This window comes from Salvia hispanica, chromosome 5 (genome assembly GCF_029641045.1).
Source record: "Salvia hispanica isolate PSC_SH4W2 chromosome 5, Shi_PSC_v1, whole genome shotgun sequence".
NCBI classification, from domain to species: Eukaryota; Viridiplantae; Streptophyta; class Magnoliopsida; order Lamiales; family Lamiaceae; genus Salvia; species Salvia hispanica.
In genome coordinates this window covers 16,935,546-16,949,683 of record NC_142696.1, presented here as the reverse complement: position 1 = coordinate 16,949,683, position 14,138 = coordinate 16,935,546, and the positions used below count along the sequence as shown (strand labels likewise).

Here is a 14,138-nt window from a genome sequence, read left to right as displayed (position 1 = left end):
TATTACTCTCGTATTGTGAAACTGTGGATGAACGAACGAGTACTAATGTTATATAGTTTGCAGAGCTCCGGGGTGAAAATTAGCAACGTCAAAATCAGCAGCGTAATTGGAACTTCAAGAAATCTGCAAGCTCTAGTATTGGATTGTAGTCCTACAAATCCGTGTCAAAATATCAAATTGCAGGATATAAATCTAGTTTATTCAGACAAGATGAAGAAAACGCAACGTGCAACCTCACTCTTTAAACATGCTTATGTTAACTAAGGCTGGTTGACAAGTATAAAGAGCTCGAAGACGTACAAGTGCAGGGGAACTTAACCATAGCGCGAGACAAGCCCAGTCGTCAAGTTGTGCGGCCGCGCTATTATTATATCTAAAGTGTTGTTTAGTTTTACTTTTCTTTACTTAAATATAATGTAATTGAGTCGAGCGCAATTATGAGTTCCGTTTTAGGTTTTCTTTGTCCGTTCTTTCACAGAATGAAGAAAAGAAGATTTCAATTAGATAATTATAAATAGAGTCATTGTAATATTTCTTCACACAAGAAATGCAATATTAGAATTGATATTTCTCCATCTCTTCCAACTAGGGTTTTTGAGAATCCTAGTAACCCCAACTTCCATCATTTTTGTTCTCTTTTGCAAAAGATCAAGATGAAGCTCTACCTCTTCTGATACGATTTCTGTTTGTTATTCCAAGTTGCTAGGAAACTTCGTATACATACATATACGGACTTAATTATCTACTTTTTCGGGGTTCCTACATACTCCAGTTATCTAATATTCTGAATAACAATATTCTCTTAATAAGCCCATTTTGTTCGAGTAATTATACTGCAATTTTAATCCAGATGCTAACCTCCCAACGACCGAGTCCTTCTCAACTTAAATCACTGACTGAGCCTTCGCATGGGCTAACGAGCTAAATACTTCATTCATCTTATGAGATTTAGTAAACGAGCTCCATAAATTTTTATCAACCAAAATTTTTACCCCTTCTGTAACGCCCCGCTTTTTCGAACCCTAATTTTCGGGTTATAAAATTTTTGCATTTAATGCCTTTAGTGCTATGGTATGTGGAATTATTGATGAGTGAATTAATTGCACGATTGCTTTGTGACCTAGTTGCGTTGTGGAATTGAGATTGATTTGAATAGTCAAATATATGACGCGGCGTTGAAAAGTCAAAGATGTGGAAAATATGACGTGACCGTGGAATGGTCAAAGTCGTTGGAAAATGTGAAGTGGAGGTGAAATTCGAATATGTGAATATTTTGATGTGGGTGAAATAATATTGCGGTGAATTATTTTCCTAAGGAATGAGTGAAAATTAAATAGGAACATTATTTATTTATTTGGAAATTTCGACCCATACCAATATTGGAGAAGAAATCATATTTTCTTGGATTTAATTATTTACTTGAGATAATTATCCGAGTTAAATCCAAAGTCCGATTATTCCTAATTTATTTCACAAATTTTCGGCCCCCGTGATTGTGTCAAGGAGATTTTCGAAAATCTCCTATTATTGGGAAAAAGAGATTATTTTATTATATTATTTGATCTCTTGTTTATTCTCTTCCATAAATAAATTCAAATATCCTAGCATATCTTGCCAAATCTAAGAAGATCTTGCCATATCTTCTTTTAAATAATATTTGAAATTAAATCCCTTGTGGGAGGAGCCAAAATCACGCCACTTCCTTTATTATTTGGGAGGATTTATTATTTTTATTCTGCTTCGTGATATTTTATTCTACTCCGTAAAATATCCAAATAAAATCATAGGCTAATAAATAGCCTAGAATTCAAAAATCCCCTTATTTCTCAACCATTTTAATGCCAATCTCTCCCATATCTCTACCAAATCTTTGATTTATTTAATTAAAGATATTATATCCTGCACTCTATAAATAAGAGAGATCCTAACCCTAAAAATCAAAATACACGCCCCCTCTCTCTTGAAGAAAAACGCCTCCCACTCCTTCCACTACTTCTTCAACTTGTTTTCTACTTTATTCAAGATCTCTTCAATCTTTACCAAGAATTGAAGTTGAAATTCAAGAATCTTTGAAGAGTCAAGATTCTACGTTGTTTCTACCGATTGTTTTTATCAAGAAGAGGTAATTTGATCTATCTTTTCTCATCTAACCGATTAATCGGTGTTTTTGAGTCCACATGCATTTAGATTAAGTGAAGGGGAGATCAATTGATGAATTTGGGATGAATAGGTTTGTGTGTGTGAAACTGTGTGTGTGTGTGTGTGCATGCCTCGGTATGTGTGTTGTGTGTGCGTGTGTTGTGTGAAAAACACTCATGCGTGACACGATTTGATGATAAATCTGGAGTTGTTATGCGAATAAAAGCGATATGATAATCGTATTTTTGTTTTTGAACGGTGATATTAAAACAAATTAGTGGGAAAAGGGAAACGTGGGAACATGCATGATTTTTGAATCAATGTTCGAAACTGATTTGTGAGACGCCTAATTTAAAGATGATAATTCGCGCTCTCAGCGTGATAAACAAGGAGAAGAGATTACTTTCGAGCTAAGCCGACGAGGTGGGCTTTTCTTTTAAAATAAGGACATCGTCCTAAATCTTTACTGATGAGAATGAGATCTGTGTTATCATGCCTTGATTTGTTTTGTCGTGCCTATCCCTTGTGGCTATGCCACTATTGATTTAATCGAATTCGGATCCTCGTAGAGCCGCAAACTCTACTTGGATTAGTGTACACCAATGTTAGACCGGGTGCTGGCGTACGGGTCGGCCGATCTAGTGACCTGGATTGCCGCCGCATTTCTTGTCATGTAGAATGAGGATATGGTAAACGCCGATGTGAAAAATGGTTGCGCGACCGTGATATTTGATAAAGAATATATTTTGGTGCCTCGGGCCTTTCTAAAGATAAAACCCCGATGGACACTTGAAAATGGCATGATAATTACTATTGTTTATAAATCTGCTTTCGGCATAAGTCCACTGAGTATGTTTATAGTACTCAGCCCTGCATGTGTTTTCCCTATGTGCAGGTTGAGCAGTGACGAGCGGTTGGCGGTGTTGAGCGGAATAATTGAATAAAATGATTGTTGTGGTACTTCGTGTGTAGTTGTGTCTTCATACATAGCTTCACCTTCTCTTGGTTGTTTCCGCTGAAAAATATGAAACTTACTATCGTTCATTTGAAGTTTGAACTATTTTATTTCGTTGGAATATTGAGACATGATACAGTTGGGGTTATTTTGACGCCTTGTCATTTTGAGAGCGCTAATTGTGATAGCCCTTTTTCTTTGAATCTCATTGCTAAGGCATTATTTCTTCTCTTATTGATTAGTTGCTCATTAAATACTTAGGGAAAATTCCTTTAAATGAAACCTTAACCTATGATCTTGTTGCATTTAAGTCCACCTAGTTAACGATCGCCGCATTTAATATACCCTAGATGGGCGGGTCGTTACAGCCCCTTCCGTCACAAAAAAATTATCTCATCACAAAAAATAGTCTCATCCAAAAATAGAAAGTTTTTCTCTCATACTTTATGCACTTTCTCTTTCTATCTCATACTTTACCTATTTTTTCTCATTTTTTTCTCTTACTTTACCATTTTGTCATTGAAATCGTATCGTCCACCTATGTGACTATTTTTGGTGGTTAGACAGAGTAATAAGTAAATGTCAGGAAATCATTTCTCTATTCATTTTTGTAAAACAATAAATAGTATTCTCTCCGGCCCATTACATGTGAAACATTTATTTTGGGCACAAGGTTTTAGGAGTGTAAATAGAGAAAAAAAATAGGAGAAATGATAAAGTAAGAGGTAGATAAAGTGTTACTCTTTGCCTTATAAAAAATGTCTCACTTATAATGAGATGGACTAAAAAGAAACACTTATAATATAAGAGAGGTAGTACTCCCTTTGTGCTATGGTAGTTAAGACATTTTGCTTAAACATGAGATTTTAAGATATTGAGATTTGATGCCATGACCACGCACACACATACGGATGTTAAGGTTGATTTAAAAATCAGGTGCCCAGTTATAACATTCACACAATCAAAGTTAAAAATTAGCTAATTTTAAAAAAATATTTTATTATTGGCAGAATATGTATCAAAATAGTCTATAAAGAGTTATTAATTAAGGAACTTAGTACTTTGCGATTTGCGCACATTTTTTTATATGAACTGAAGATGCATCGAATTTAAACAGGATTAATACGTTGACAAATTTTGGTGGTAATAGATTGGCATCTCCTATGAGGCTATGATTCTTTTTATTTAATATACGTGTCACGTAAGAATAATATGCACGAAAAGAATTGCAACAAAGCAGAAGATTATTGTTATTATGTTATGTTCCATTTTCATGCTTAAATAATTTATGTTCCAAAGGTGATAATGTGTCTATATGGCCTAGTCACCAGAATCATTCCATATTTTCGAAATTCGTAATTATTCATAGCGAGCTTGACTATACATATCTTAATTACACACACAATATTACAAAAAGCAGGTGGAAATATCTTCAATTATTTGAATTAATTTCATAAAAGTAATATCTAATTTAGAATTGCCAACTAACAGGTGGTTGATCTGTTTAAAATTAAAGATCTTAATTAAGCATGTTCCTAGCTATTAATTATCCTACGCGGTTCTGCTACTCACGTCACTCAGTCTGTTGAATTCAACCTCAAATTCTTCTATCCAATTATCATTAGTCAAGAGTTTAATTATTATGTAGAAAAATAATCTTATCAAACTCTAAATCTAGGAAAAGAGAAAAATTACGACTTGAGAAATTCAAAATCCTCTAATGTCATGTAATGGGAATTTTGATCTCCACCTATATATAGTGGATAAAAAATCCTCTCCTATCCAAAAATAAATTTATGCCATTAATTAATTATATATATTCTTGGTGCATATTTAACACTCTATTCGTCCTATACGAATATGGACTCATTCTCTTTTAATCTGTCTAACATAGAGATGTTTACGGTTCCGAAACCTGCGGTTCCGATTTTGGAAATTGCCGAACCAGAACCGAACCACAAGGGTGTTTAGTGGTTACGGTTCTAGTTCCAAAACCGTCGATTTCGGTTTCGAACCGATGATTTTTCGGTGGTTTTTTACGATTCTGAACCGCCGGGTTCCGGGGGTTTTTGCAATTCCGTCTCGGTTTCACGGTTTTCCAGTTGTTTTTCGCAGTTCCGACATGGTTGTGGTTTCGGAATTTTGGAACCTGAACCGGCCCACAGTTCCAAAAGTGACGGTTTCGGTTCCATTTGAATCTCACGGTTACGATATTGCTGCTAACCATCCGAATCATAAACCTTGGGTATCTCTAGCCCGATAAGAATATGCACTTTCTAAATTTAAAAATTCTTTTCTTTCTACTGAGATGAGACTCATTCTCTACTAACAAATATTACTATTTTAATTACGTTTTCTTTCTACTTCTCTCTTACTTTATCAACTGCGTTTTAAAATTCGTGTCCAACCAAAAATGCATATTATTGTGGGACGAATGGAGTAGTATACGGACTATTATTTTGTGATTTTATTCTTCTTCAATTTTCAAATAGTAGCATTCCATATTAATGAGTACTCGCTCCGGCCACCAATAAGTGTTTCATTTTGTCATTTTCGTTCGTTTACCAATACAAGTCTCATTTACTTTTTATCATTTTTGGTAATAGACCTCACCTTCCACTAACTTTATCCTACTCACATTTCATTATAAAATTAATAGTAGTATACAAAAATATGATCCACCTTCCATTAACCTTTTCTGACCCATTTTATATTACATTTCTAAAATTTCATGCCCGATCGAAGATCTCGTAATACTGGACGGATGGAGTGTATTTGCTAGGACCCAAAGAGATTCAGATATGTCTATACAGTTTATAAGGAATATTAATCTGTCATTATCATGATTAAGTTATTAATTTATCATCTGAATTCAGATTACATAATTCGACCTCCCTTTTAATTTAATACATTTCCTTTGTACAAGATATTCTATAGCCATTATTTAATTACTATAAATCCACACATGATTAACTTCATATATTGCAGTTTAATTTAGAGATAACTGTGTAGATTTACAATAAAAAAGATAATCGTTTCCTAAGTATTCAAGATTCAGTTTGAAAATTTTAATCTTTCTTAAATCATTGACAATATAATATATTAATTTATTTTATATTAATAAATATTCATAAGATAATTTCAAATGTAAAATATCTAAAAAGACCCATTATGAACGTAGAATTTATGTGCATACGTATATACAATGCTCATGAGATAAACACGAGAATTAAGACAACCACAGTTGACCCATATCATAATTTGATGTTTGTATATATATTCAACCCTGTCATATATTACCATCATAGTTTTAATTTCACATTTTAGTTTGTTTTGTATATGTTGTCCCCTACGTGTCGAAAAATTGCGCAATTTTTGGTTAAATATATACTCTATAAACGAAGCACTCGAAAACCTAGTGAATGTCCATGGTGTTGGCATTTGATTGCTCGAAATCTTTTGCGAAGTGACACATCTTCCATACATACAATAGTTTTTTTTTTTTTTTTGGTTTGGGAATTAATTTGTATTTGACGAATAGTATTTTCAACCTTGATTTGACGAATCATATATTTAATTTTAGCGGATTAACTTTTGTTTAACAAGCACTATACAAGGATATATTAAGTAGCAATATAAATTGGTAGATAATTAAGGAGTACTGCATGTTAATAAGTTTAATTAGTTGTAATTTCAAGATTATAATATTTAATAAACCATTCTATTTGATGCTTTTAATAAACCTAAAAAAGCACAAAAAATAGCGTGGACCTACTTGGGTCGAAAAACTACTAATTAGCAGGGGTGCGTTATATTGCTAACTATTTAAGTTGCTGACTCTGTTAACTAATCAATACAGTGTATTAAAAATGTTAACACGGTGACGTCAAAATGTCAACACATATAATATCAACACATTATATTGAAATTCAATAAAATTATGTGTTGACATTTTAATGTCATCGTGTTCACATTTTTAATACACTGCATTGATAAGTTAGCAAGTTAGCAACTTAAGAAAGTTAGCAATTGATCACACCCCAATTAATTAAAATAATGATTAATTATTATCGTAGTTAAACATTTGTATATTATATAGATAATCTGATCCGTAGACCGCAAGGACAGTTTATTGGCAGTGTTTTAAAAACCGGTTTGGACCGGCCGGTTCGGCCGCGAACCGGTGACCTTTCAGGTCCGATTCGCCATATAAAACCGGTGGAGGGTTGAGCCGTTTTGGACTAGGTGAACCGGCCGATTGGACCGGAAACTGGTTAGACCGGTTTTTTCAATTGTGAGGCGCTTTTTTAAAAAAATTGATCTCCAAGGGATTCGAACCCTTTACCTCAGGGCTGCAAATCCATCCCTTTTACCACTGTACCACTCCACTTGTTATGACAAAATAATAACCTTAATTTTACTTAATAAGTAAACTTCCATTTATCTAATATTGAATTATATTATTTAAGTAATCTCATTAGTAATACTATTCTTTATTAGTATTTTTTAAAACCAACTAACTTATTCTACTATTCTATGTATAAATTATTTATTAAACTTAATACTACTAATATTTTATCATTCACTAAATCTTAATATTGACGTGTATATATATATAGAGGTGCGTTAAAATGACAACACTCTTAAAATGACACTGTGACATCACGCTAGACTGCAATATTATATATGCTACACTACAATAGTATAAGCGCTAGACAATAATCTACAACAATCTATAGATTGCAGTCTATCGTATTGGATATTGCAGTCTAGCGTATTGGATATTGCAGGCCGTGTCACCTTGCAGTCAAGAGTATTGGATATTGCAGTCAAGAGTATTGGATGTTGCAGTCCGCGTAAATTTAACCTTGCGAATTTTTTATGATTGCCATATGGCAGCTGATTATTCGTCCACGTGTACAAATGATTGGCTATAAATGGTGGTAAGATGTGTTAAAATAACAACCCATCTTAAAATAACACCATACCACCATTCCTAGCCAATCATTTGTACATGTGGACGAATAATCAGCTGCCACGTGGCAATCATAAAAAATTCGCAAGGGTAAATTTACGCGACTGCAACATCCAATACTCTAGACTGCAATATCCAATACTCTTGACTGCAAGGTGATGCGGCCTGCAATATCCAATACGCTAGACTGCAATATCCAATACGCTAGACTGCAATATCCAATACGATAGACTGCAATCTAAAGATTGTTGTAGATTGTTGTCTAGCGTTTATACTATTGTAGTCTAGCATATATAATATTGCAGTCTAGCGTGGTGTCACAGTGTCATTTTAAGAGTGTTGTCATTTTAACGCACCCCTATATATATATATATATATAGGGATGTACTAGTATAACAACTAATTTTAAAGTTACAACGTACATCCAATCTGGTGCTGCCATGTGGCACAAAAAATGCAATACTGTAAACACTAAAATGCAATATATATTTGTAGAAGTTATAAATGAAAGATTGCATTTTTGTTATATGCAGATTGCATTTTTTATTGTTGAGTTTTGCATTTTCACATAAATTGCATTTTATATAAAGACGGGTTGCATTGATATATGTGAAAAATGCAAAACTTAACAATATAAAATGCAATTTATGTGAAAATGCAAAACTCAACACTATAAAATGCAATTTACCTACAACTAAAATGCAATCTGCGGAAATGCATATACAACTAGGTTGCATTTTTGTGTTTAAAATATTGCATGTTTTGTGCCACATGGCAGCACCAGATTGGATGTACGTTGTAACTCTAAATAAGGGGGCGCCCTAGTGCTCCCCTATAATTATATACTATAAGTTTCAATATTTTAAATATATATTAATAACTTATTAAAACTTCATTATGCTTATTATCATCTAAGTTTAATACTAACATTTTGTAAATCACTAAATTTTAATGTTATAAATATAAATTTTGATTAAAATTCAACCATATCTTGTTATAAATTTGTATATATTTATATAATATATATTTAATTATATATAATACACTAAAACGGTCGGACCAGTGGTTGAACCGATCCGACCAGTTGAACCGTGAACTAGTAGCTTCGTCGGTTCGCTTATCGATCCGGTTTTTAAAACATTGGTTATTGAGAATTAATTATTTAATTTTCTTTAAGGAAGAGATGAAATAGAATTCAATTCCTATTAATATCTTAGTGAAACACTGAATAATTTTTTTTTTAGCTTATGTCTACTTTTCATGATAAAATACCAATTGAAATAAAGAATTTCATTAAACAACAAAGGATTTAATAATTCATCTTAGGGTTTAGGGTTGGTATTTGTCCAATTTATCTCTATCAACTTGGATGCCGTGAAGGGATCTTGGAAAGTTTTAATATAAGTAGAAGGAATTTGCAAATATTTCAGATGTAGAGCTTTAAATCCAATAACATTTACAACAATGTGTTGTTATTACTTCAACAAGTCTATGCGGGAGATATTCAACATTCAATATTCGTACAACAATGTCATAATGAAAACTGGAATAGATATAAGTTCACGGTATCTGCCCCAGTCCCATGTCACACAGTGCCACGACACCTGATACTGGACATGAGGTGGCGGTGGAGGCGCTAATATAGGCTTCATAGTCTGTCACTTTTGCACCCAGTGACAAACTTTAATCCACTATTTTCTCACTCAATGGTAATAGATTTAAAAAAAATGAATATAACATAATCATCTACTACTCAAAAATAAATCGATTCTATACCATTTAATTTCACAAAATTAAAACTTTGTCTCATGTACAACGCGGTCAAATAGCTTCACCGGACATGATTCCAACACTAGGAAGCTTCCATATACTTTTAATTACTCATTAATCAAATTTATTCTTTCTTATTAAATGATTAAATTATTTCTTTATTGTTTTCTGAAAGTTATTAGTAGTATTTAATAGTATCCGATATTTAATCCAAATTTACATAGTGTAAATTTTCCTAAGTAGTATGAAATAGCTAAGAGAAAATCCTAAAAAGGATATTCACAATGGAATTTATTTAGCATGTGCAGTAACAATATCATGCTGGATAATTTCTAAATATTTAGTATAGATCGATAGCTATTGTAGAAATATCCTGACCCCTCCATCTTCAAATCATTTAGACATCATTTCAACATCTTTGGCTTCCTCAAGGCTCAAATTCTTCTCCACATCCTTGTTGGGATCGACCTCGAGATTTAGTGTATCATCCTTCTTAGCATTTTTGTAGACGAAGTACAAGATCATTTGAGCAATCCCGAACAAAAATCCCAAAATATTTGGAAACTGAATCGAAGATTAGAATTATTAAAAAATACTAAGGTAGAGATATAATGAATATGTTGTTAAATTTATCCAACCCTAGATACTTACTGCAATATAGTAGTCATTTATGAAGAATCCATAGAAAAACCACATTGTAGCACAAAGGGTTAGGAACAAGGACAAAGTGAATGGCATATACTCTACACTTTTGGTCTTGATCACGCGCCGCTGCCCAATTGAACACGAAGATACAACATATATAAATTCTCATATCAAGTAAAAATGATAGTAGAATTTTTTTTAAAATAATTAAGAACTAAAATAAGTTACCATGATGCTGAAAGGGGCAGCAAATACAGCTAGGTTTATAATACAACATATCCATCCCACCAAAGAAACCCTATTGGCACCATGGAAAGCTAGTAAAGAAACCGTCATCACCAACCCTAAGCCGCCAACGTTGAATATGAGAATGAAACCCATCGTGAACAACTGAGACGGGTGAAATGAGTAATCGTCATGAACTCGGTACGAGAATAATGTTCTTGCAACTAGAAATTAAGAAACAATTGGTTAAGGTATGTACACTACGTACCTTGGACTTCTTAGGTGCATATACTACGTATATCAATAGGTAAACGGTCTCGATGAAGCATCCAATGCCATTTATAGTAATGATCATATAGGCACCGGTTTTAAGGAAAGCATAGTATAACAACAAGGAAGCACTGAAAAATGCAACTGAATATGGTAATGCTTGAAACCCTTCAGATGATTTCCTCTTCCAAATTGTGTAGAAAGTTGGCCTGTGCATATGTGTGTATTCTAATATTAACAAACTAATTAACATACAAATATTTGTATTTATTAACATTGAAAAAGATAGGAATTTAGGTTCTTACATAGGTGCCAAGAATACTAAGAATGATATAATGTTCCCTGCAAATTTTTGCAAGAAAAATAATGATCAATGTAGTTAACTAAATCATCTAATTGCTACAAAGTAGGAAAGCTTATTATTAGTATTACCTAGAAGGCCAAATATGAAAGCCAAGTGTTCCACACTAAATAGAGCCATTCTTCTCTAATCTTTGTTTCCAAATATTTTTGGTGAAGCTCTTTGAATACTTGGAACAAATATTACAATGAAAATTGAAATTTAATGTGGGAATTGATGTCTTATTTATAGCAGAGAACTAGGTAGTTTCGTGTAGTGGAAAATGTGTATGAGTAGTCACAAAGTCATAGAGATGAAGTCTATCATGTATATGAAATGATGGTACTTGCTAACCCTAGTTAATAGTAGTATCAAATAAATATTACCGAAATTTATCTAACTGATTTTCACTTTTTTCGTATGTCAACGAGCCAAAGACCCAATTGACAAAATCTCTCTCACACTATTTTGTCTTATTATACATTGGTTGATTAAATTTTTTTGGTACGATTATATTAACTAATCTGAAAGAAATGAACACTATTGTCAATCTTCTAGTATATTTTAGACATGATGTGCAACTTATATGGAGTATGTGTTCTGTATAATCGAAAATTTCCTATATTTTACATTGAAAATCTATTTATAAATATGAGTTAATTTAAAATAAATTACATGCTAATTATTTCATAATAGTTTATAAAATTATTAAAATTTTAAATTAAATACCAACAAAGTTAAGAAAAATGTATTATTTTTGTAACATCCAAAAAACGGACTTAGAAGAAATGTACTATTCTGATGAAAGAAATAAAGTTTAATGATTTATTTTATTACCATCAATGATATAACTCTTTAACTAAATTTTCATGGAATTTAAAAAAATTGAATTAGATTAAACAATTTGAATTATTGTGATTAGGGAGTAGGGATGAGAATGACCATGTGTCGGTTTATTTTGTTTAGTCTTGGAAAGATTTTAGTAGTCCTCAACTCCATGAAGTGGGTGGAATTCTCTAGAAATTAATTTAACCATCTTATAATTAGTTAAACAAATAGAGAAAAATAGAAGAGAGAAAGAAAAGGGATGAGTCGAGTGTTAGGGTTGGTACACTATAAAGCATGTTTCGAGCAAGTTTCGTGCAAATAGAATCTTGCTTCTATACGTAAAACTTTACAATCCATTTTTAACCTGATTCAATATTATTTGAGCAAGTCTCGCACGAATAGAATCGCTATTATTATTACATTGTGTTTGCTTTTGCATTTATAAGATGTTTTACAAACATTTAAATGCATAAGAAGTAAACAAAGCCTAAGTCTTTTTCTTAGTAGACCGGTTGTGGGTGACGTCCACTTTAAGGTAACACGGTTAGTTCTATGCAATGCTTTGCAAAAGAGAAAGAAGAATTTCACAACCTAGATAGGCTTTGGATAACTATCGTGAAAGGTTGCAATGTCAGTCCGATTATTTCTAAGCCTTACTGAAATAAGATGACATTGGTGTGGTATAGCACTGAACGGATCAGCAAGACGTGTCTTTATGCTATCTACTGAAAGACTAGGTCTTGATAAAATACTATTTCTTAATCTACATATGTTAGTATTGAGCATACGGTATTGATTATGCACTACTTTGACTTATCAAATTGTGCGGGTTTTTCGCAACCCAATAATCCTAATATATTGGGTAGTGGTGATTAATATCTAGCGGTGCTAGGATTGCTATTATGTTGAAACTTGCGCGAGGTGAGTCTCGTTTGATAATGTTCTCAAGAGGAGCTCGAACAAGGTTTTATTATTCAAAAAACTGGCCAGTTGGAGTTTTATCGCTCTATGAATAATAAATAAGTGTTCTTGCTAAGTCCACTCTTGGAATTAATAAGATTTTAATTAATTAAGTCCATAGCAGACATTAATTAATTAATGAACATTTATATCTTAAGCGCGGGAAATAAATAATAAATAAAGTGGAAACCCGGATTACTTGTAATTTCGAATTTGGATGGGGAGAGTTCAATATTACTTCTGTAGTGGCTACTCGTAATATTCCAATTAAAGCTTGTATTAAATTGTGGGTTCAATTTAATTAGTAAAAAGCAAATTGGGGGAGCCCATATCCAAAACCTTCCATAGATCCCTGTCTGGGCCCAAATAAGAACTTAATATAAATAGGAGAATAAATGAGACATAAATCACTTTTCTACATGAAATTTTCGTCCCTCTCATTATTGAAGGAGACGGTTTTTTCTTTTATTTCTCCTCTGTGAGGAATTTTCTGTCTTTTTTATTCGAGTCCTAGTATTTTGATAAGATCAGCCCACCCTGATATCGAGATACAGTTTGGGAACCAGAGAGAAGATCTGTGGTCTAGTATTGAAGATCATCACGTGGAGAAGGTGCGAGCAATCGACGATTCTTTGGAGAATCAAAATCGGTAACCCTAAACCGTAGAAATCACGTTTAGGATTTATATTTTTCTAAGCATGAATTATTTGCGTTCTAACATGCAATTATCTGTTTAACATGTAAATTGATTAATCGGTTAATCGGTCAAACAGATCTATATCTGATTTATTTGTTTTGTACAAGTCTTCCGCTGTGCAAGGGGCACCAAACCCCATCATCGAGAATTCACTAGAGGAAGCTAAGAGTATTCTTTTTAAAAAAAAGTACTCATCTTGGGAAGGGGAGGAGGAATGAGTTGAACCCCTCATCTTTCTCCTTACTCTCTCTCTCGGTCTCCCTCTCTCAAAAAAAAAGAAGAAAATTTGCATATAATCCATAGGACATATTTCAAGGAGAATTCGCTATAAGAA

At 32.8% G+C, this 14,138-nt stretch overlaps 1 protein-coding gene across 1 annotated transcript; it reads right to left on the bottom strand.

Annotated features, from left to right (window-relative positions):
• Positions 1-10,084: 10,084 nt before the first annotated feature.
• On the bottom strand, positions 10,085-11,521 carry LOC125186029 (bidirectional sugar transporter NEC1-like). The gene is made up of 6 exons (XM_048082333.2): positions 11,412-11,521; positions 11,285-11,321; positions 10,978-11,188; positions 10,713-10,874; positions 10,491-10,610; positions 10,085-10,403 (listed from the first exon to the last, which is right to left on the bottom strand). The coding sequence occupies exons 1-6, from the start codon at positions 11,458-11,460 to the stop codon at positions 10,233-10,235; spliced, it is 750 nt and encodes a 249-aa protein (XP_047938290.2). The 5' UTR covers positions 11,461-11,521; the 3' UTR covers positions 10,085-10,232.
• Between the last annotated feature and the right edge of the window lie 2,617 nt (positions 11,522-14,138).